The sequence below is a fragment of the Brachyistius frenatus genome, unplaced genomic scaffold (assembly GCF_029030835.1).
Source record: "Brachyistius frenatus isolate BFR_SWC_R1_liver_20210118 unplaced genomic scaffold, ASM2903083v1 Contig_237, whole genome shotgun sequence".
Lineage (NCBI taxonomy): Eukaryota > Metazoa > Chordata > Actinopteri > Embiotocidae > Brachyistius > Brachyistius frenatus.
In genome coordinates, this window is record NW_027210836.1 from 482,501 (window position 1) to 503,493 (window position 20,993).

The 20,993-nt window shown below is 49.3% G+C and overlaps 3 protein-coding genes across 4 annotated transcripts; 2 read left to right on the top strand and 1 right to left on the bottom strand.

Annotated features, from left to right (window-relative positions):
* Window positions 1–229: 229 nt before the first annotated feature.
* Window positions 230–3,185, top strand: tmem79b (transmembrane protein 79b). 2 transcript variants are annotated; one of them, XM_069720284.1, is made up of 5 exons: window positions 230–373; window positions 1,118–1,696; window positions 1,858–2,052; window positions 2,145–2,376; window positions 2,482–3,185. In XM_069720284.1, exons 2-5 carry the CDS (start codon window positions 1,132–1,134, stop codon window positions 2,684–2,686), a joined length of 1,197 nt encoding a protein of 398 aa, XP_069576385.1. In that variant the 5' UTR covers window positions 230–373; window positions 1,118–1,131; the 3' UTR covers window positions 2,687–3,185. The 2 variants fall into 2 exon arrangements, with proteins under 2 accessions (XP_069576385.1, XP_069576386.1); XM_069720285.1 differs by having other exon boundaries at window positions 1,122–1,696.
* Window positions 3,186–6,331: 3,146 nt separating this feature from the next.
* Window positions 6,332–16,450, bottom strand: gon4lb (gon-4 like b). Its single transcript, XM_069720281.1, is given in 31 exon segments — window positions 6,332–6,627; window positions 6,717–6,819; window positions 6,943–7,474; window positions 7,561–7,687; window positions 7,768–7,866; window positions 7,963–8,271; window positions 8,416–8,559; window positions 8,863–9,060; window positions 9,182–9,339; window positions 9,448–9,697; window positions 9,785–10,863; window positions 10,866–10,917; window positions 11,163–11,279; window positions 11,560–11,710; window positions 11,868–12,018; window positions 12,103–12,289; window positions 12,387–12,473; window positions 12,587–12,845; window positions 13,115–13,227; window positions 13,313–13,353; window positions 13,490–13,591; window positions 13,809–14,034; window positions 14,126–14,275; window positions 14,361–14,459; window positions 14,571–14,675; window positions 14,869–14,907; window positions 15,019–15,069; window positions 15,188–15,262; window positions 15,352–15,485; window positions 15,584–15,728; window positions 16,367–16,450. Coding segments are annotated over 31 exon segments (5,424 nt in total). The 5' UTR covers window positions 16,391–16,450; the 3' UTR covers window positions 6,332–6,510.
* A 507-nt stretch (window positions 16,451–16,957) lies between these two features.
* Window positions 16,958–20,542, top strand: rsph3 (radial spoke head 3). Its single transcript, XM_069720247.1, has 8 exons — window positions 16,958–17,128; window positions 17,936–18,017; window positions 18,461–18,599; window positions 18,680–18,825; window positions 19,664–19,867; window positions 20,042–20,204; window positions 20,284–20,370; window positions 20,459–20,542. Exons 1-8 carry the CDS (start codon window positions 17,019–17,021, stop codon window positions 20,524–20,526), a joined length of 999 nt encoding a protein of 332 aa, XP_069576348.1. The 5' UTR covers window positions 16,958–17,018; the 3' UTR covers window positions 20,527–20,542.
* Window positions 20,543–20,993: the final 451 nt, after the last annotated feature.

A 20,993-nucleotide genomic window follows, 5' to 3' on the forward strand; every position in this document is an offset into this window, starting at 1 on the left:
AACCCAGATTAAGCTCAGATTAAACCCAGATTAAACACTCAACCAGACTAACGTTAAACCCAGATTAAACATGAGTTTGTTTTACATGCAGTACTTGTACTCGTAACGGAGTACTTGTTACTGCTGACTACAGATCAGCTGCTGCTATGTGAATATTTTTCGGCGGGTTTTGAACAGAGATATTCACCTTTAAGAGAACTTTCCCTTTAACTCACCTGACGTGACCACACCTGAGCTGCACTTCCAGGAAAGTTTCACAACAATAGAAGAACAAAAACAACAGTCGCGAGAGCCAGAGGACCAGGACCAGAACCAGGACCGGGACCAGGACCGGGACCAGAACCGGGACCAGAACCGCGATCAGAGCGTCTTTGTGAGTCTTTTCATGTCAGACTTTAATCTGAGTTTAGTTTGTCTCAGCTCTGTTAGCATGTAGCAAGTTAGCACGGAATTGAACTGCTATTTTATTAGTTTATTTATTGATCAGTGGCCACCTGACGGTCAGTGACGCAGGTGATGACGTGTTAATGACCTTTTAGAGACCATTAATTAGTTTTAATGGAGTTTGATCCGCAACGTCACTCCGCCATGTTAGAGACAGGCTGACGTCACGCCGTGGGAAGGGGGGTGGGGGGGCTAACGCTGGCTGCAGGTGAAGGTGAGCCACGTGATCAGACATTTGAACCGTTTTAGACGGAAAACATCAGAAACAAGGGTTAGGGGTGACTCACCTGCTGCACGTGAGAAAAACCTGCAGAGAAACGTCACCTGTTCAACTAAAACTCAGATTATATGAACACATGAATCATGGGATTATAGGAATCACGAGATTATATGAATCATCAGATTATAGGAATCATGAGATTATATGAATCACGAGATTATATGAATCATCAGATTATAGGAATCATGAGATTATATGAATCATCAGATTATAGGAATCATGAGATTATAGGAATCATCAGATTATATGAATCATGAGATTATAGGAATCATCAGATTATAGGAATCATGAGATTATAGGAATCATGAGATTATATGAACACATGAATATCGTTGCCCACCTGTCTCACTATTTACCTGGTTTTACCTGACAAACTGTTTTCCATTTCCTCAGACAGACAGACAGACATGTCTCTGCAGACAGACAGATGGGCTGAAGACGTCCAGCTGCCAACAGGAACAAGTGGGGGGACAAAGACCGAAGAGGAAGAGGAGGAGGTGGTGAGGTCCAGCAACATGGAGACCCTGCAGTGGCCCGGGGACAGACAGACAGCTGGACAGATAGCTGGACAGACAGGTAAAGGTGACAGGATGAGTGTGAGGTCAGACACGTCTCACCGTGAGGCATCCAGCTGGACAGAAAGTGAGAGAGAGCTGAAGGCAGAGGGCGAGAGGAGAGGGGGAGGTGCGGATGAAGATGAAGGGGTGGGGCTAAACGAAGATGGGGCGGGGCTGAGGACGCACCTGAAGGAGGAGGAGGAGCCTGGAGAGAACCACCTGCCGGAAAAAGCAGCTCAGGTGTTCAGTCCTGCAGTGACTGTCCAGCCCTCCCCCTCCTCCCCCAGAGACACAGAGGCATTCTGGGAAAATGAGCCAGAGAAGAGTTCCTTCTTGGGTTCCCACGGAGTTCCTCAGGACTACAACCAACATGGCCACCGGTACGGGTGGACCGAGGAGGTGCCGGCCAGCAAATGTAAATACACCTGTCTTTCTTACCTGTCTGTCTCACCTGTCTGACCAGTGTCACCTTTTCATGTCAGGTGGGCGGGGTTTAAACTGTCTGTCTCACCCAGCCAGATGTTCACCTGTCAGTCTCTGGTGAGTGTGGACTTGACACCTGTCTCTATGTCTCAGGTGGGAGGGGCTGTCCCAGCAGGGATGTCCTGAAGATGGGCGTGTCCCTGATGACATCAGCGCTCCTCTTCCCGTTCCTGGTGTGGGGGGGTTTCGTCTTCCTGCCGTTTGACGCCCCCCTGCTGGACGGCGCCCCCCTCAGGCTCGTCTACACGGTCCGCTGCTCTGTGTTCGCCGCCGCCCCCATCGTCCTCGGTGAGTCGCACGCTAAAACTGTCGCCGAGCATCTCCATGGCGACCAGGTCTCACCTGTCAGCGTCTCATACCTGCCCCCCCTCCCCCCTCAGGTTGGCTGGTTCTGGGCGTCAGCCGGCTCCGGTCGGGCGTGACTCGGCCGATGTTTGAGGATGACGTGAAGGAGCCGGAGCTTTCGGACGTCGCCGTCCATCGGCGCTTCGTCTCTGACTCCGCCTCCCTGTTCCTGATCTACTTCCTGCAGCTGGCCGTCATGGCGATGTACCTGGACCAGGAGCAGCTGAAGCTCATCCCGCTGCTGACCATCGTCTTCGCCTTCGGACGGTGAGATTCACACGTTCGATAAACACGATCGATAAACACGATCGATAAACACGATCGATAAACACGATGAAACCTTTGAAAGGCGCGTTTGTTTCGTTCCTCCAGGCTGGTTTACTGGGCGGCGTCAGCTTTCGGCAGCAGCGTTCGCGGTTTCGGTTTCGGCCTCTCCTTCCTGCCGAGTGTCACCATAATGGTGGCGAACTTCTACTTCATCTTCACGGTGGAGGCGGCGGGGTCGATCTTCAGCCTCCCTCCTCCTCCACAGGAGGCGCTGACTCCACCCGCCGGCCGACAGAGGTTCTGGGGATGACGGCTGATCAGTAATCGATAACCTTTCTTTTATGCTTACGTAGCCTCGGAATAACTTTATTTTGTAAAACTTTATTTTTATTAAGCTGAAACAAATTGAATAAAAGAAAAAAAGAAGATGCAAGAAAATCAGTTGTTGTTTTTAGATGTTTTAACAATAAAATTGGTTTAAATAATTAAAGCTATTTTTTACGATGAACTGTAGTAGCCCCGCCCATTTGATGTATATTCCCGCCTACTTTGTGTTGTTTATTTAATATTTTTTTGTAACATTTTTAGCTGAAGCTGTTTTGTTTTTAAGCTGTATGTTGCAATCTTTAGTTATTGAACTACTTCCTATTTCCTTGTTTTACTTCCTGTTGGTCCATTTTTTGACATTTTATTTTGTAAAAATGTATTTTATGATCATTAAATATTTCATGTTCAGTAGAAATAAATTCTTGTTTCTGTTTTTTATAATGTTTGAAAAACAAAATTTCGCAATAAAAGCAGAAAATTCACCTCACTTCCTGTCCGCTGATATGTCAATCTTTTCATAATAAGGGCGTTATAATTTAAGATGGCTTTCAGGGAGGGGCCTTAAAGAGACAGGAGGCTAAAACAGGTTGTTCCTCATTTTTAATGTTGAATCATGGAAAGATGCTGAAGTTGAATTGAAAATTAAAAATTGGAAATCGGTTCCTGAGCCGAAACTCAGCAGCCCGTCAGTATTGATCGGTCATTAATCGGTCTGCTCTTCAGTCAGTTAAAGGCGCTGCTGCTACTTTTCCAGTTGAACTGGTCGGACCTACAGAGACACCAAACACCTGACTGACATCCACACGCAGGAAATACTGCAACTCTGCCTTCAAAATAAAAGCCCAATTTGATTAGTTTTTATGTAAACAGTGTAAATTGTAAGAATTACATCTCACCGACTGATTACATGTCATATGATAATCAGATTTAGTTCTTTATTTTCTCTGAAGTTTTTTTTATTGACTTTTCCCTTTTTTGATTGATTTTGATGATAATAAATAAATTATGACAGATGATCTAAGAGACAGCTGACGTGGTGTGACAGGCTGTGATGCCTGATGATGGAAACACAGTTTAGAGACCTTCAGTCTCTCACTTTGTTTTTTGATTTTCCTAAAGTGACGTTTAAAGGAACAAAAGGTGAAACGTTTTTCTCACATCGAGGCTTCAGTCCAAAATGATTCATGTCAAAGTTTTCTGTTGGGACTGAAACAGGTCAGAGGTCGACTGCTGATCAGAAAACAGGAACTTCAGGCCTTCCGTGTTTCACCTGTTCTGACTGCAGGCAGACTTTTATTTTGAAGGCTCAGGTGGGTGAGGTGTCTGAAGGTAGACTTCTATTTTTTTATTTATTTTTTGGACGCAGACAAACAGTTGTTTTATGGTTGACTGACGTCTCCGCAGACTTAAGGAGCTTCTGAACTGAGTGAAGCTGTTTGTTTTTTTGCTGAATCGACACGTTCAAACGGAGCCTCGCCGCTTAAATCGAGCGTTTTGTGAATGGAGTCTCTGCCTGTGAGGAGGAAGTCCTGTCTGCTGCGGCTCAGAGAAAACTGCCCATTCAGGAAGCTCCGCAGACAAACCTACGGTCAGTTTATGATGTTTAAATGAGGCTTTAGTCAAACTTTAACGAGCTGTGTGTGTTCACGTTTAAACATTAACATGATTAAGCATTCAGACTGGAGCTTATTCACGTTTAAATAAAGTGAAGCCGCCTTCCTGTCTGCTCACTTTGTGTTATTAAAGATACTGAAGTCTAAATTTGAACCTTCAAGTTTTTCACTGATAAAATAATCAGAGGCAGCAGCGTTTTCCAGCATGCACTGGTGGAGAGGCGGGGCTTTACCTGGACAGGTGAGCGGTCTGTTAGCATCTGTCCACTGTAGCAGGAAGTGTGCTGATAACAGAAAAAGACACGCCGACGATGACGTCACAGATTCGAGGTCAAATCAACGGGGACGTGATCGACGTGGAAACCGATCGATTTGTGAAAGGGGCGGAGCCTCTGTCACTCCCCTTCTGCCAGTCAGACTAATTACAAGCACACGTTAACACGTCCTAGCCTAAAATGATGCTATTTCTTTACGTTACAACCCTCCAAGATAACGATTGAAACATTCGGTGTGAAAACACGATGGTAGCCGAGCAGCTAAATGTTTGGTGAGCTGCTCAGTGGAATGTTTATTAGTGTACGAATTTAAACAGCACAGGTGACTTACCTCTGACCTTTCATCGCTTTCTGTTTCCTGTTGATCAGACGTGTCAGCAGTAGCCTCCTCTCCCATTGGCTCGTACTTGAATGATGTCAGGCCGCACAACACCGATCGGCCAATCAGCACAGTTTGCTCAGAGCCCCTCCCACCTCCCTCCGGGTTCCAAAATGTAAATTTTCCTGACCAATCAGAGGCTGACTTTCACATGGAGGAAGATCCTCCTCCGGCACAAAACCAGCGGCAAAACCATCGGAACCATCAGCAGAACCATCAGCAGAACCACCATCAGAACCTGCAGCAGAACCAGCAGAACCATCAGCAGAACCGAGAGAGCATAGCCGAGGACTGTATGGGTGAGAGTCTGTCGGGTTCCTTTTGTCTGTAAAAAAAAGTTCTTTGTTAATTTAACATGTTCAAACTCAACTTGGATGAACTTTCAAAATAAAATGAGAACTAGTAAATAAATCGTCGTTTAAATAAAGAATAACTACATGCTCTTATTTCTGGATGTTACTTTGATGTTGAGTTTAACTTTGTCATCTTGTTTTTCTGGTTTTTTTTTAAATCCTCCTGATTATATTTACTTCCCGTTTCAGATCTCGACGACGATGTCGACCCCGAAACAGGAGAAAGAGCACAGGGATGACCCCGCCCCCACCTGTCCATCAGACGGCATTGACCCTCCCCCTTCACCTGCAGCTACGAACAGTTAAAGTCAGTTGTTTTACAAACAAAAATAAAAACAAATCTAAAAACTTTGAGATTAAACTTCTACTTTTATTTTGTGACTCTGTGACTCACCTGCAGCAGGTATCCAACAGTGGTTCCGAAGCTCCGCCCCTACAGTACTTCGTTATCACTAAACTTAAGTCACGATACGATATTTTCACAGTACAATATTATCATAGTACTAAACTCACAATACGGTATTATCACATCATTCACAATACAATATTATTGTAATATTTAAGTCATATTATCACGATATGATTATCATAAGACTTAAGTCACGATATTATATTATGATACGATATTAGCACAATACTTATAAATATCGTGATAATTGATCATTTGATTTTTTGCGATTGAAGCTAAAACAGGATCTATTTAAAAAATACTGCAGTTTCATTGCTAACTGATGGAGTTGACGCAGCCACGCCCACTGGCCACTGATTGGTGCACCCTTCAGAGTGGCTGAACAAACCTGAAGGTGAACAGGGTTTCCAGACTACAATCACTGTGTAGACCAAAAACTGGTGGGCGGAGCCAGACCAGTCCTTCTTCCCTGCTGATACAAAGTGAAGTCAGTCGAGTTTTTACTCTCAAACGTTGAATCATCAAAGTGACCACAAGGATCTGGACGGTTCTGAAGTGGTCCGATGTATTTTAAAATGGATCCAAAACAGCAGACAAACTGATGAAAAAAACAATTTAATTTCTTTAAAAAAAGTCAAATTTTTACAAAAACATTAAATAATCTGAAGTTTTATATTTACAGTTTGTGACCGACGGATTCCTCTCACAATAAAAGTCCTTGAAACACCGAACAATGTTTTCTCTTTTCATTGGTTAAAACCAGGCTGTCTTGTTTATATCAATCTTCCGCCTCATTGGTTCCTGCCGGCTCAGTGGGCGGAGCCTCGTCCTCAGAGCTGGTCTGACGAGCCGCTGACCGAAACAAACGCATTAAATCCCGAAACCTGCGGGACACCTGGAGATGTGAGAAGTTAATAGTGAGTTTAAAATAGTTTAAAAAAAACGACCAACCACAGGTCAACACAGGACTGAACAGCCAATCACCTCGCTGGGAGTCTTGTTGCCGAGCTGACTGGAGATGGACTGAAAAGTGTTCTGATTGGCTCCTTCCTGCTGACACGTCGTCAAGATGACGCGATCGGCTTCCCTGAAAACAACAACAACCACAGTCAGTTCTCCTCCTCTTCACTACTCAGAGGAGGGAGGCGGGAGGAGGGAGGGGTAGGGGAAGTGGGAGGAGCTAGGGGAGGTGCAACAACAGGATGATTACCTGGTCCAGAGGATCACTTTCTCTCCGCTCGCTGTCAGAGAAATATTCTTGGCACAGACGGGGAGGTCAGGAGGAGGACTGGGCCGAGGAGGAGGACGAGCAGTCGAAAAGGAGGAGGAGGTGCAGGCAGAGGCGGAGGCAGAAGACGTAAAGGGGGGCGTGACAGTGGAAGAGGTAGAGGGGGAGAAGGAGGAGGAGCAGACAGTAGGAAAGGAGGAGGAGGTGGAAGTGATAAAGGAGGAAGTGACGGAGGAGGAGGTGATGGAGTATGAGGTGGAAGTGATGGAGGAGCAGAGGACGGGGGAGGAGGTGGAAGTGATGGAGGAGGTGACAGAGGAGGAGGTGACGGATAGGGGTTGGAGCGCCTCCTCTCTCCTGCTCCTCTTCACCGCCAGGCTCTGCTCCTTCTCACTGCTCTTCCTCTCCTCCTCTTCTTCATCGCCCTCCTCATCATCCAGCTCCTCCTCCTCCTCCTCCTCCTCTTTTTCATCAGTCAGGGGGAATGAGCCTTCCCATGATGCACCACTTCGATCTGTCAACACAGACAACAAGTTATTCACAATAAAACACACACTTGTCTGTCAGCATGAATCAACGACAGGTGAGTCGGGGACACACCTGGCTGCGGGCTGTCGTCGCCCCCCTTCAGGTCCAGGTCTTTGTCACCTGGTTCGTCGTGGGCGGTGCTTATCTGAGAATAGAGAGGGTCCAGGCTCTTCATGGCCCTGGACACGCCCCCTGAGGTCTGGAGGGGAAATGAACAAGTGAGTCAGGTGTGTATAAAACCTTCCTACCTGTCCAGCTGATCCAACGTTGGGGACACACCTTGTTGCCGTGGCAGCGAGAGCATCCTTTCCTCCTGTGTCTGCGGATCTTTGCATCGCGACAGAGGCAGGGCCAGTCTTTATCTGACCAATCACAGTCCTGGAAACAAAAAGCGTCTTTATCTGACCAATCACAGTCCTGGAAACAAAAAGCGTCTTTATCTGACCAATCACAGTCCTGGAAACATCGACAGACCTTGCAGTTTATGTGGGCGTCCATCTTCCTCCTCTGACGACGCCCCGTCATTGGCTGGATCTTATGCCCCTCCTCTTCCTCCTCGAGCTCAGGCAGCGTCACTTCCTCAAAGCCTCCGCTGGTCCCGCCTCCCGCCACCTGACCGACGCCCTCTCCACCATCTGACCCGCCGCCTCCCTCCTCCGGCCAATGGGCTTCTTCGAACTGTCCAGGGCGAGCCGGAGGAGGGCGGAGCTCATCAAAAAATACCCAGAATTCAGCTTGTAGATGGGTGTGGCCTTTTAGCAGCGAGGACATCTGAGCTTTCAGCTGAAAACCATGAAATCAGTCATTCAATGATCAATAACATCAGCTGATTAACTGGTTAACTGGTTACTGGTGATGGTTAACTGGTGTTAGTGGTGATGGTTAACGGGTGTTAGTGGTGATGGTTAACTAGTCTCTGTGTCGTACCTCCTGGATGCTGGTTGGACTGAGGTCCGGTCCGGTCTGCAGAGCTTTGATGATCTTCTGGTAATGCGACGGATTATCTCCAAAACTGATCTCCAGCTGTCGCAGGAAGCGGCGGCTGCGTTCGAACGCCTGCTGCTCCTCGAACTGAAGAGATACCAAGAGGTCAAAGTTCAGCGAGGATAACGGTGACGATACGGTGACACCAGCAGGTAACATGAATCACTGAGACGGTCAAACACCTGCTGGACACGAACATACAAACACCTGCAGGTAGATGCACCTGTCCTCCACCTGTCCTCCACCTGTCCTCCACCTGTCCTCCACCTGTACTCCACCTGTCCTCCACCTGTACTCCACCTGTACTCCACCTGTCCTCCACCTGTCCTCCACCTGTCCTCCACCTGTACTCCACCTGTACTCCACCTGTCCTCCACCTGTGCTGCTCACCAGTCCACACTGCAGCGCCTGCTCGGGACGCAGGAAGGCGGCGAAGTCTTGGAGGAGGTCGATGCGGTTTCCCAGGATGCATCGCAGCTTCCTGAACAGCAGGATCACTTCCTGTCCGTCTCCCACCTGCTCGAAGTCGTTCAGCAGAGACACAAACTCCTCCACCTGCCCGGGGACGTCCTGCAGCACCTCCCGCACCTGTCCACACACAGGTCAGTTACAGCAGCGGCAGCAGCAGCGGCAGCATCGTGGGATTACCGTCGCCATGGAAACGGCCCCGTCTCTAAAACGAGGAGGACGTCCTGGAAGGCGGTCTCACCCTGTTCAGGTAACTCTGGGCGAACGCCACGTCTTTGCTCTCCCGGTGCGGGTCGTTGTCCAGGATGTTCTCGTCGTACAGCAGCAGCAGCTTAGTGGCGTCCTTACTGAGACGCTCAGGACGACCTCGTCTCAGACCGCGGTGGGGACGACTCCGACCTGCAGGGACACAAAGGACAGACACACAGGACAGAGGAGACAGAAGTTATCTGGTTCCAGACGGATGATTTAAAGTAAACAGACGTCCATTGAGGAGACATCTCTGACCTCGTCCTCGTCCAGGACACCTCCCTCCCCCTCTGGGCGTCCTCTCCCCAGACGGCGTCTCCTCGTCCAGGCCTGTCTTACTGCTCCTCCCCTCTCCCGACTCCTCTCCCTTCGGCCTGCCCTCCTCTTCCTCCTCCTCCTCCTCTTCCTCCTGAGAGCCAGGGGAGGTGGGCGAGTGGTCCTCCTCCGAGTCTCCGTCCGCACAGAGCCGCCGCTCCGCTGCAAGCCACGTCAGCTGCTTCATGGTCTCCTGAAGGTCAGAGGTCAGAGGTCAGCCTCACCACCAACCGGTTTTGTAACCGAGACGACGGAGCTCGCTCTGACATCATCGGCTCACCTGCAGCTCCGGCACCGACAACACCGACTCCTCCGACGCCGACGACATCACCTCCTCCTCGTCCTCATCCTGCGTGAGGTCATCGAAGTCCTCCTCCTCCTCCTCCTCACCCGGCCGGTCCTGATCCTCATCCTTGTCCTTGTCTCCGTCCTCCTCCCCCCTCTCCCCTCCCCCTTCCTCCCGCTGCATATCTTCTTCCTCATCCTCTCCACCCTGCTCCCCCTCTTCGTCCCCGCCTGCCTCCTCCTCTCCTCCTCCTCCTCCTCCTCTCCTCTCTTCGTCCTCTCCACCAGTATTTTCTCCTCCATTCAAACGGAGAACAGTCCACTCCTCCTCTTGCTCCTCCTCCTCCTCCTCCCCCTTACTGGACGACAGTGGGCTCAGTGTTGATACAGAGGCTGAGCTCTCCTCCTCCTCCTCCTCCTCCACCTGTCTCTCCCCCTCAGATGGGGGGCGTGGCTTTGTTGTGGTAACCTCCTCCCTCTGCTCCTGCTGCACTCTGATTGGTTTGCGGAGCTGATGCGGCTGCTGAGCATCCTGGGATGTCGAGGTGGGCGGAGCCGGTGGCGTCCACACCATCTGCAGGAGGAAGTAGCCCGGCTTCATGGCGGCGGCAGCAGAGCAGGGCATTGTGGGATTTGTAGTGTTTGGCCCGGGCAGAGAGGGGAGGGGGACGAGGAGCGGGATGGGGGAGGGGTTTTCATGTGTTGAAACGTTCTGTAGCATATTCTGACCAATAGGAAGGGAGGACTGGATGATGTCAGCACACACGGGGTGGGCGGGGGCCGGAACAGCCAATGGGACGGCCCCACAGATGGGAGAAGGAGCCAATGGTAGGCCTCCTGAAACGGGGGCGGAGTCAGAGACCAACGTGACAGCTGGAGGAGGAAGAGACAGGCAGCTGATTGGCTGCCCGTCTACCTGTCTCTCCACCTGTCTGTCTGCCGGGGCTTTGGCGAGGGGAAGCAGAGATGCATTGTGGGCCAAGGTGAAGAGGCGTCTGTGACGCTGAGGAATTGGACGGGTCACCTTGCTGAGCCAGTAGGGGTGGAGCCTAAGCGTGCAGCCGAGGGGGAGGGAGGGGGGTAACAGGTGGAGTCCAGTCGGGTCTTCTGGATGATCAGCTGACTGTTCTGTAGGTGAGAACCATCGGAGAACCCGGAGTCACAACCAACAACCTATTAACCTGTTAACTACAGGTTAGTTGACCTGTTAGTGATGATTTAATTAACCTGTTAACTACAGGTTAGCTGACCTGTTAGTGATGATTAGTTAAACTTTTGACAGAGTGGCTAGTTTGTGTTCTCAGCAGAATCTACACTGATCTGGATCTGAATCTGGATCCTGATCCCGATAGGGTTTATTTAGTCTGTCGCACCTTGAGCCAGTTTGGCATGTTGGAGGTGTTTCTGTCCACTGGGGGGCGGTGGTCCTCCGGATGGACTCTGCTGCAGGTGAGTGGAAGCGGAGGGACGACTCGCTGCTTCAGGAATGTCTGAAAACATGACGAGAAGACATAGTTTACCTCCACCTGTGTCCCTCCTCCACCTGTCTCCCTCCTCCACGTGGCTCCACCTCCACACCTGTCTCCCTCTCCACCTGTCTAATCTCCACCTGTCTCCCTCTCCACCTGTCTCCCTCTTCACCTGTCCAATCTCCACCCGTCTCCCTCTCCACCTGTCGAAACTTCACCTGTCTAATCTCCACCTGTCTCCAGACACTACAACAGGACATGGTTGCTGTAACCTCCTCTGATGATGTCACAGTGATGTCACCTTGATGACGTTGCTGCGTGGCTCCCTCACGTTGCTCATCTCTCTGACGTGTTTCCTGAAGTTCCATCGACTCTTGCAGAGCAGGTAGGAGCTGATCAGTTCGTCCGACTGGACCGCCCCCTCGAAGTGCTTCAGTCCCAGAACGATCAGCCTGCACAGGGGCATCATGGGAAACGTTAGTGACCCCGTGGCCACCGTGACTGAAGGGGCGGAGTTTAAAAGAGGTGTGTGTGTGTGTGTGTGTGTGTGTGTGTGTGTGTGTGTGTGTGTGTGTGTGTGTGTGTGTGTGTGTGTGTGTGTGTGTGTACCCGTCCTCCCCCGCTGTGTAGACACTCCTCTGGTGTCTGCTGTGGAGGGCGGGGTCCAGGCTGCAGACAGGAAGTAGTTCTGAGTAGAGGAAGACCGGTCGGGTGGCGAACAGCCAGGCGGAGTCGGCGGGCAGCAGAGGGAAGGCGTGGCCTAAACACAACCAGAGCGAAAACCTGAGCGAGCTGACGCGACTTCACACACACGGTCAGAAACACAAATCTCCATCCTCCTTACTGTTGGTGGTGGGAGTCATCCGGGGCAGCAGGCCTCTAGAGGCTGCAGGAGCAGGAGAAGCAGGTAGAGGCTCCTCCCTTTGCTCCGCCTCTTGCAGGAGATCCAGCGCCCCCTGTAGGTTGCTCACTCTGAAACTGCTGTGGAGGCAAACCTGCTCCCGACGCCGGGCAAACTGCTGCAGCTCCCCCTGGAGGAGGCAAGAGTTGTTGTTTACTGACCGACCAGGAAGTGTTTGTGTTGTTTACTGACCGACTACGTAATGTTTGTGTTGTTTAGTGACTGACCAGGTAGTTTTTGGCGATGCAGGCTTCGTGGTTCAGGGCGGCAACGCGGCGACTCAGCAGGTGAACCTGAGTCAGCAGCTGCACATGCTGAGAGACAGAAGCGTTCAGTCACGTGACCTCAGGTGAAAAACTCACCTGTCGTTTGGTGAACTGCATTTAAACTTCCTGGTTCGGTCCAGAGAGCCGTCCGTCCTGCGTACCTGCTGGATCTGCTGCTGCAGCTGCAGCTTCTGGGTGTAGTCCAGGTGGAGGGCGGTGCAGACGCGGCTCGGCAGCACCAAGACGGCGGAGGTGACGGCGTCGGGCGGCAGGCCGCTGGGCGTGTCCTTCAGGTGGGCGCTGCTGCTGCGGAGCTGATTGGTCGTGTCCTGCAGGGCTCTCCTCTGCTGCAGAGCTTCGTACTGTTTCCTGACCGTCTGCCGCCGCTCCGTCAGCATGCCGGCTAACGGAGCCTCGAAGCTACGGGAAGCAAAAAGGGACAAAAACACTTCTGTCTTCTGTTTTCTAAGGACATGTTTGAAGGGGGGGCGGAGCTTATTATCAGGACACACTGAAACAGGATGTTTCCTCTCAGCTGAACTCTTCTTCATGTGTTCTGTGTGAAGAAGAAGCAGCGGAGGACGTTTCTCTTCCTCCCAACCCAAGCGGTCACAGCACTTCTCTGCTGCGCCGTCCCAACGGGAGGACATTTACACCTCCCATCATGCATCTGGATACAGGGCTGTTACCGTAAAGCCTGAGGGACGTTGAACTTCGGTGCAGTCTGTGACGGTGACTCCTCTTCCTCCAGCTCCTCCTCCTCCGCCGCCACCTCCTCCTCCTCCTCCTCCTCCTCCTGGAGCTGAAGGTCAAACACACTCGTTGCTTGTTTGTTTGTTTGTTTGTTTGTAATTGGCGGTGAAGTTTGATGACTCTTTAAAACTCACCGTGTCGAAGAGCTCCTCCAGCAGCTCATTCACTTCCTTCTCTGTGAAAAAGAAGCAGAAGAAGAGTTCAACGCTGAGGACAGAAAAGAAGAAGAAGAAGAAAAGAAGAAGAAAAAAAGAAGATGAAGAAGAAGAAAAGAAGAAGAAAAAAAGAAGATGAAGAAGAAGTCCACCTACTGGTGATCTGGACGGCCCGGTCCGTCCGGTAGTCCTCCATGTCGGGTTCATCCGGATCGTCCAGGAAGTTGTACTCAGGGTCGTCGTCATCATCAGCTTCATCTGAGAGCAACAGGACGAGACGTAAACAACAAACAACAAACACTTCCTGTCTGGGTCTGTCTCTTTAAGGCCCCCCCTCCCCCCTCTCCCCCTCCCCTTCCTGAAAGCCTCCTCTCTTCTGATTGACCATCATCCTTGATTAGAAATAGTAATTTCTCAAATCAGGCTTTTATTTTACATTTTTATTCTGCTGCCAGCCTGACCTCTGACCCCTGACCTTCGTATTCCGGGGCCATGAGGCCCCGCAGCCATCGTGTCCAATGACGGTCCTCGTCCCGCTGGGCGGCGCTCTGGTCGTACATGTCGGCCGTGATGTCGGGGGCCAGAAGCTCCGCCTCCAGCTGACCCAGAGGGACGTTCACCAGGCGAAGTTTGGAGCGCGTGCGGCACGCCAAGCCTTCCTCGCCGCCATCATCATCCTCATCGTTTTTTCTGTCCAGAGACTGACAGACAGACAGACAGACAGTGTTACTTGAACATAGGTGTGAGGAGGCGGAGTTACCAGGTCATAGGTGTATGTGGAGGCGGGGTTACCTGGTCATATGTGTAGGCGGGGCTACAGTCCAACTCCTCCTCCACAGCGTTCAGTCTCTCCAGGAAGGAGGAAACAGCCGGAGCGGTGAAGAGCTGCTGCGGAGCCACGGTGGAGGTCATCACCTGGTCTCTCACGGGTCCTGGAGATCTCTAAACCACAGGTAAGAGGTCAGAGTTCAGGGTGTCTGTAAGGGTCTGAGGTCAGGGTACCTGCAGGGGTCAGAGGTCAGAGTACCTGCAAGTGTTCATTGGTCCTCTGGTCCATAGATTTGGGCTGAGAGGCCAGATGCATCTTGGGAGGTGAAGCCAAACTGTCTGCGTCGCTGAGGAACGTCTGAACACAGTTTCAGTCGTTAAATTTATTTATAACGTTGAAATGTTGAAAACTTTTTCAAAAGACACCTGCCAGCTGCTGTAGAAGGTCAAAGGTCAACAGCTCTCTCACCTCCTCAGCCGTGTCTTCCTCCTCCTCCTCTTCCTCACCGGGACAATACTCTTCATCAGACGAGTCCTCGTCCTCTTCCAGGTCGATGTCAACAAACTGAGGAGGCTGCAGGACAGACGGATGGTCAGAGAGACAAACAGACGCACAGACAGAGACAGACAGACAGAGAGACAGACAGAGAGCGAGAAAGAGAGACATACAGACGGACAGACAGAGACAGACAGAGAGAGAGAGACATACAGACAGACCTCAGAGGGACAGACAGACGGACAGAGAGATAGACAGCAGATCATTTTACCTTGACGGTGTTCACTGATGACAGACTCCAGTTTAGCGTCTGGAACCAAACAGACAGGTGGAGGACAGACAGACAGGTGGAGGACAGACAGGTTAAACAGACTTGTTTTGATTTGCAGGTAAAGTAGCAGAGAGGATTGTGGGAGTTCACCTGTCCCTGCTGGACGGCCTGCTTCAGTCGAGAACGAGTCATCTTCGGCTCCTGATGGAGGACAGACAGACGGAGAGACAGACAGGTTGTAAGTTCACAGAGTGAGACAGACAGAGAGACACAAACCAAAACCGGGAGCTAAAAGAGGCTCGGGGACGGGCACACTTACAAACATGGGCAGGTCCTGAGTGTCTCTGATGGCCGCCTTCATCATGGCCACCACACGCTCATGAGTAATCACCTCCTGTCAGGGGACACAAGGGACACAGAGCACGTCAGAGGACGGAGGACAGATACACAGAGACACAGAGGACGGAGATGCGTGTTGCTCACGTGCAGGATGGCGCGCACGTTGCTGGACGTCAGGTTGTGCTGTCTGGACTTCCTGTCCAGATCGATGTCCAGTCGTCCCAGTTCGTCGTCGCTGGTCTCCACGGCGACCGTCTCCTCGCCCACCGTCCCCCGACCTGAGCGGGAGACAGAAACACTTCCGGCTGTAAACAAACATCTGACTCCACCTCCGTCAGGCGAATTCAAAACGGTCCAACGATCCACTCGGAGTCACCTGAGACAGGTGTCCTGTCCTCGTCCCGTCCGTCATCACCGGGAACGTCTTTCTTCCTGAGGACACTCGTCTCTCCGTCCATCCTCAAAGACTTAAACTTCAGAGGACAGACATCCTCCTCTGCTGGACGCCGCCTCCCCGTCCCCTGGACACAGAGGACAACCAACATGTCGGTCACAACCCAACTTCTGATGAAGACAGACAGGTTCAACATGACAGACAGGTTCAACATGACAGACAGGTCATAGCCCGGTTCAGGTCCCGGTTGATAACCCGGTTGAGGTCCCGGTTGATAACCCGGTTGAGGTCCCGGTTGATAACCCGGTTCAGGTCCCGGTTCAGGTCCCGGTTGATAACCCGGTTGAGGTCCCGGTTGATAACCCGGTTCAGGTCCCGGTTGATAACCCGGTTGAGGTCCCGGTTGATAACCCGGTTCAGGTCCCGGTTGATAACCCGGTTCAGGTCCCGGTTCAGGTCCCGGTTTTTAACGGAGCACCAGCTCTCTCGTCTCCCTGCTGTTAGCTCAGTTAGCTCAAAGCTAACGCTCCGTTCCAGACAGCAGCTGACATTAAAATAACTTGAATTCATCGGTAAATTCACGTTAACGTTAAATTACCGGTTAAGTTCACGTTAAACTCGTCCACACTGAGCAGGCGCAGTTGCCCGCTTCGATGTGTACATGTTTGCATCGGCGCGAAGTTTCGGCCGTAAGTTCAACGAACAGAACCGGAACCATCGAACGCGACACCGAATCTGTTAAACAGAGGACCGAGAAGAACTCACCGTCAGGCTGATGTCGGCGGCCATCCGTTACTCACTCATATCACTCCCGGTTATCACCGGTTTGCTCAGTTAGCACCGCTAGCTTCTGTTCCACCAATAACAACAATAACACTTCCGGAACGAGTCTTTCAGAATAAAATGAGAATGTGTTTGGCGCCCCCTGCTGGTGCGGAAGAACGCTCGGTTTGGTCTCCTGAATGAGCAGAAAAACACTCCTGTGCACACGATTAATCTTTTAATGGTCAAATCCAAAATCCATAAATTATTTTTAATGTAAGAAGACAATTATTGAATCATTTCAACACCTTCAAATGAAAAAATATAACAACAAAATAATGTTACATTTTTGTATCGAAGCCTTTATTCCCATCCGGCGTTACAATATATTGTTTTTTAATGTTCCTTTCTCGTACATATGTTGTATTTTTGTATTTTGTATTAAGAAACTTCAATAAAATATCTTTAATTGTAAAAAATAATCATAATAATGTGTTCGTTTTTGGCGAGCAGCGGTTGTTTGTCAGAGGAAGTGACGTCACGGCTCTTCCTTGGACACGGTTGCTACAACAGTTGGCGGCATCCTCTCCCGGTTGTCCCGTCAGTTGTCGACCATAACATTGACGTTAAACGGTTTCTGTAAAAACAAACAAACATGTCGTTCGCCTCGCGCAACCACAGAGATCCAAACGTAACTTATACTTTCTCAAGTCGTCCCAGACCCGTGGACAGTCGCTCCAGACACGGAGACCCCGCAGCCGAACGGTACCGTACTTCCGGTCATGTTTTGATTGAGATGCTAACTATAGCATATGTAGCATATATTTATTGAACAAATTAATAATCACAATTCAGACTCAATATAATATCATACAGAAATACAAGGATGTAGATATATTATATATTTTAGCAAGTCAAAATAATAAATAACAAAAAAATAAGTGTTGATAAGTTTTAAGATTTTCACCCAGAAACGCAGTGAAGTTGGTTTTAAATGTCCAAATGAGGATCAGTAAGTTTACAACAAATTAAATATTAAATATTAGGAGTTTTCACGTTCAAAATATGTAGTGACATTTTCTTTTACACCATCTTCCTTTCGAGACCAAAAAAGTTATTGAAAGTATAAAAAAATAAATGATGTGAACTTCTTTGATCTTGTTGGTAAACAGACTGAACACATGTTGTGTTTTATGGTTGTATGACGTCACTACCAGTTATCGTTAAAAGGGGGCGCTGTTCTCGATGCTTCTTAAAATCGAAGATGAGGTTTTTTTTCACGAGTTTTACAAAAAAAAAACTGAAATCGATCCAGTTTTGCTTTATTTAAGATAAATTCCTTTCCTGCAGTAAACGTCTCCATTATTGTTTATAACTTAATTTCCAAAGCAAAGAATGTTGATAAAAATGTCGATAATTTTAGAGTCAATTTGGTAAAATTACTGAAATAAAATGTTTGAATTCGAAGTGGTTTTAAGCAGCCGTGTAACTGAGCTGTTTTACATTTGATGATGGTTTTCTAAAAGGGGAAGGTGCTGCTGACTCCTGTGAGTTTGTCTTTGACCTCCGCAGGAGTCCGCCCCGCTACGGAAACATCATGTACGACCGGCGTGTCGTCAGAGGAAACACGTACGCGCAGCACCTCACACCGGCCGTAAGTTTCAAACACTTCGCTCCCTTTATTCACTGCTTTGATTTGATTTTGGATTTATTTGACAAAATTAAAAAAAAAATCCCCAGTGGGCTCATTTGAAGCCTCCACACCTGGATAATGTTATAAAAAATACAAAGTTGACATAATATTATCACTACATACAAATAATGTAAACAAATAAACAGAATAGAGGCGACAACAATCACAGCAAAAACAATAAAGTCAATATAAAAGCAGAAAGATATGACGATGGATGAGAGTTACGAAACAAAAGTTAAATGTTTTGTTTCTTTTAAAGCACCTTTTCAAGCATTTTAACAGGAACAGCTGCGTCTCAGATGGGAGAGGCCATCCCATAATTTTGGTACCCGAATGTATCGAATTGAAAAATTGACCTCTGACGTCTGCTTCATCTTCGACATGTCGTCGTCCTCCGTTGACAGACAGCTCAGCCGGACACCGCCGAGGCGCAGCGACAGCAGGCTGTCAGGAGAGCCGTTGCTAGGCGACGGGCCAGGGAGCGGTCCAGGCCGGTGACTCCTGCGGCCCTGCAGGGCAGGAAACACGTCGACATGCAAACAGGTTCCCGACGTTTCTCCCGACGTCGTCACAGCTGTCAAAAAACCAGAACAGGTGTTTGATTTGTTGATGTTGACCTCCAGATCTTTACCTCGAGGAGCTGAGCAACATCGTGACAGCGGCCGACATCGAGTGTCAGACCGACCCCTTCCTGGACAGACCGGCATCTCCGCTCTTCATACCGGCCAAATCGGGCAAAGATGTGGGGACGCAGATAGAAGAGGGCGAGGTAGGAGGACGGGAGCACATTAACAGTCCTGATAGAAGGCAGAAGAGAAAAGGTTGGGACGCAACATATCAAATGTTAAAACTGAGAAATTCTATTATTTTATGAATTTCTTTTATGTGAATGATGTTCCACCAGGTTTTAAAAATCTCTCAGTTTTAACTCAGTCTGTTTCTAAAAGAGTTCGTAGCTTCAGGTCTGTAAAATGGTTCCGATCCAGAAGTGTCTCCAGCTGCAATACCAGCGAGTGCCACTAGAGGTCGGCTCCAAAAAGCCTCCGGCTCCATAGACTCCCATTCAACTTCTCTCATCAAATCCAAAGTGAATAAAATGTGTCCATCAGTTCTCTCGGTGTTGTTAGCTAAAGTCACTCCTTCTTCTTAGTTTTCTGGAGGTCCATCTGAAAATAATCCCTCATTCATTAGAAAAGAAGATTCAAGAAGACCTGTTTTTGGGGGCGTGTCTGTTTGATTGACAGGCCTGTGGTGCAGTCAGGTTACAGCTATCGGTGGGCGGGACGTAGTATCGTCAGGTTTCCGATCAGATCGGTCAGATCCACCGCTGGCTCCTCCCCCAGCTCGTCCAAATATGGTCACTTCCTGCTCCAAACCGCTCCGAACTAACAAAGATGGTGACGGACAGAATCTGAACTGGAGGATTCATAACGTTCACAAACCAACGATGACGTCACTGATGGTTGATGACATCACTGATGGTTGATGACATCACTGATGGTCGTCGGTTGGTTTCAGCATTTGATGTTGTTTCAACAGCGTCTAAACGTTGTTGGATGTTGATGATGAACTGTGTGACCGAACTCACTGGAAGTGTTCGTCTGCAGCTGTTCTACTTCGACTGGGAGGTGCAGCCGGTTTTGGAGGTGCTGGTGGGTAAAACCGTGGAACAGTCTCTGCTGGAGGTGATGGAGGAGGAGGAGCTGGCCTGCCTGAGGGCCCAGCAGAGGGCGCTGCAGGAGCTGCGCAACAACGAGCTGGCGGAGGTGCAGCGGCTTCAGGAGCAGGAGAGACGGCGGCGGGAGGAGAAGGTGGGCAAGAAACAAATAACATTCAACGCTCAGGTCCCGAAGAAAAATAAAAAGTCTGATTTATGATCTCTTACCTGCGGGGTCGTTACGGCGACGGGGGATTTCACATGTTTGCTGATTTATTATGATTTAAAAACCTACCGAGTCTGAAGCGTTCGTTCCCTCTGAGATCAGGTGCGTCGGATGACTCAGCAGAAACAGGCTCTGAAGGAGCAGCAGGAGGTCGCGGAGAAGGTCGCGGCGCGGGCGTTCACACGGCGCCACCTGGCCGACCTCCGATCCGCCGCCTTCGCCTCGCTGAGGACATGTGGATTCCTCTACAACCCCGTGGAGAGAGGTCAGCGAGGTCACGCCCACGTCTCCGTCATACGAGTTTTAACTTTCTTTAATCACACGTGTTCTTTTACGATTTCCAGACATCGAGACGAACTTCCTGCCGTGGCTCCTCGAGGAGGTGAAGGAGCGTCTGGAGGAGCGCGAGGCAGCGAGAGCGCTGCTGGACGGTGAGACACCAGAACCAGAACCAGAACCAGAACTCGCTGAACATTACGCAGCTCCGGCACAGATGTTCATCCTGGTTGTGTCTTTCAGCTCTCATCCGCGATGTCACCCGGAAACGACTCACAACGTCCGAAGAGGCGACGCAGCCGGAGGCGTGAAGACGTTCACGGATGGATGAAAAAAAACAGGTTTTTGATTTCATTGTATATTTGTTAAATAAAATATAAAACACACGATGGAAGTCAATAATTAAGGTGTTAAATGTGTTAGAAACGGTTTTATCAACATTTCAAACTCTTCACGATATTTTGACTTTTTTATGGACATTCACCATCATTCTCAACAAACGGACTTTTTTATTGAAATATTAGCTAAAAAATATTTATTGATATTTCAAACCTTTTTCATGATATTCTGACTTTTTTGTCACCATTTTGACTTTTTATTTGACTTTAAAAGATTTTCTTGACATTTCAACTGTATTTTGACTTTTTCCCCAGAGATCAAAACTTAAAATTTAAAAAAAAAAAAATCTTCTTCCCTTAATGTGGCTGTAATACTCCGTCATACTGTGAGAAATCAACTTAATAAACTAAACTTTAAAATATTCAATCAGTAAAACTGA

Excerpts from the sequence above, each read along its gene's own strand:
- tmem79b (XM_069720284.1), top strand. The coding sequence starts at position 1,132 with ATGTCTCTGCAGACAGACAGATGGGCTGAAGACGTCCAGCTGCCAACA. Across the intron at positions 1,697-1,857 it reads GGAGGTGCCGGCCAGCAAAT|GTGGGAGGGGCTGTCCCAGC; the intron begins GTAAATACACCT and ends TCTATGTCTCAG. Across the intron at positions 2,377-2,481 it reads ATCGTCTTCGCCTTCGGACG|GCTGGTTTACTGGGCGGCGT; the intron begins GTGAGATTCACA and ends TCGTTCCTCCAG.
- rsph3 (XM_069720247.1), top strand. The coding sequence starts at position 17,019 with ATGTCGTTCGCCTCGCGCAACCACAGAGATCCAAACGTAACTTATACT. Across the intron at positions 20,205-20,283 it reads CTACAACCCCGTGGAGAGAG|ACATCGAGACGAACTTCCTG; the intron begins GTCAGCGAGGTC and ends TACGATTTCCAG. Across the intron at positions 20,371-20,458 it reads AGCGAGAGCGCTGCTGGACG|CTCTCATCCGCGATGTCACC; the intron begins GTGAGACACCAG and ends TGTGTCTTTCAG.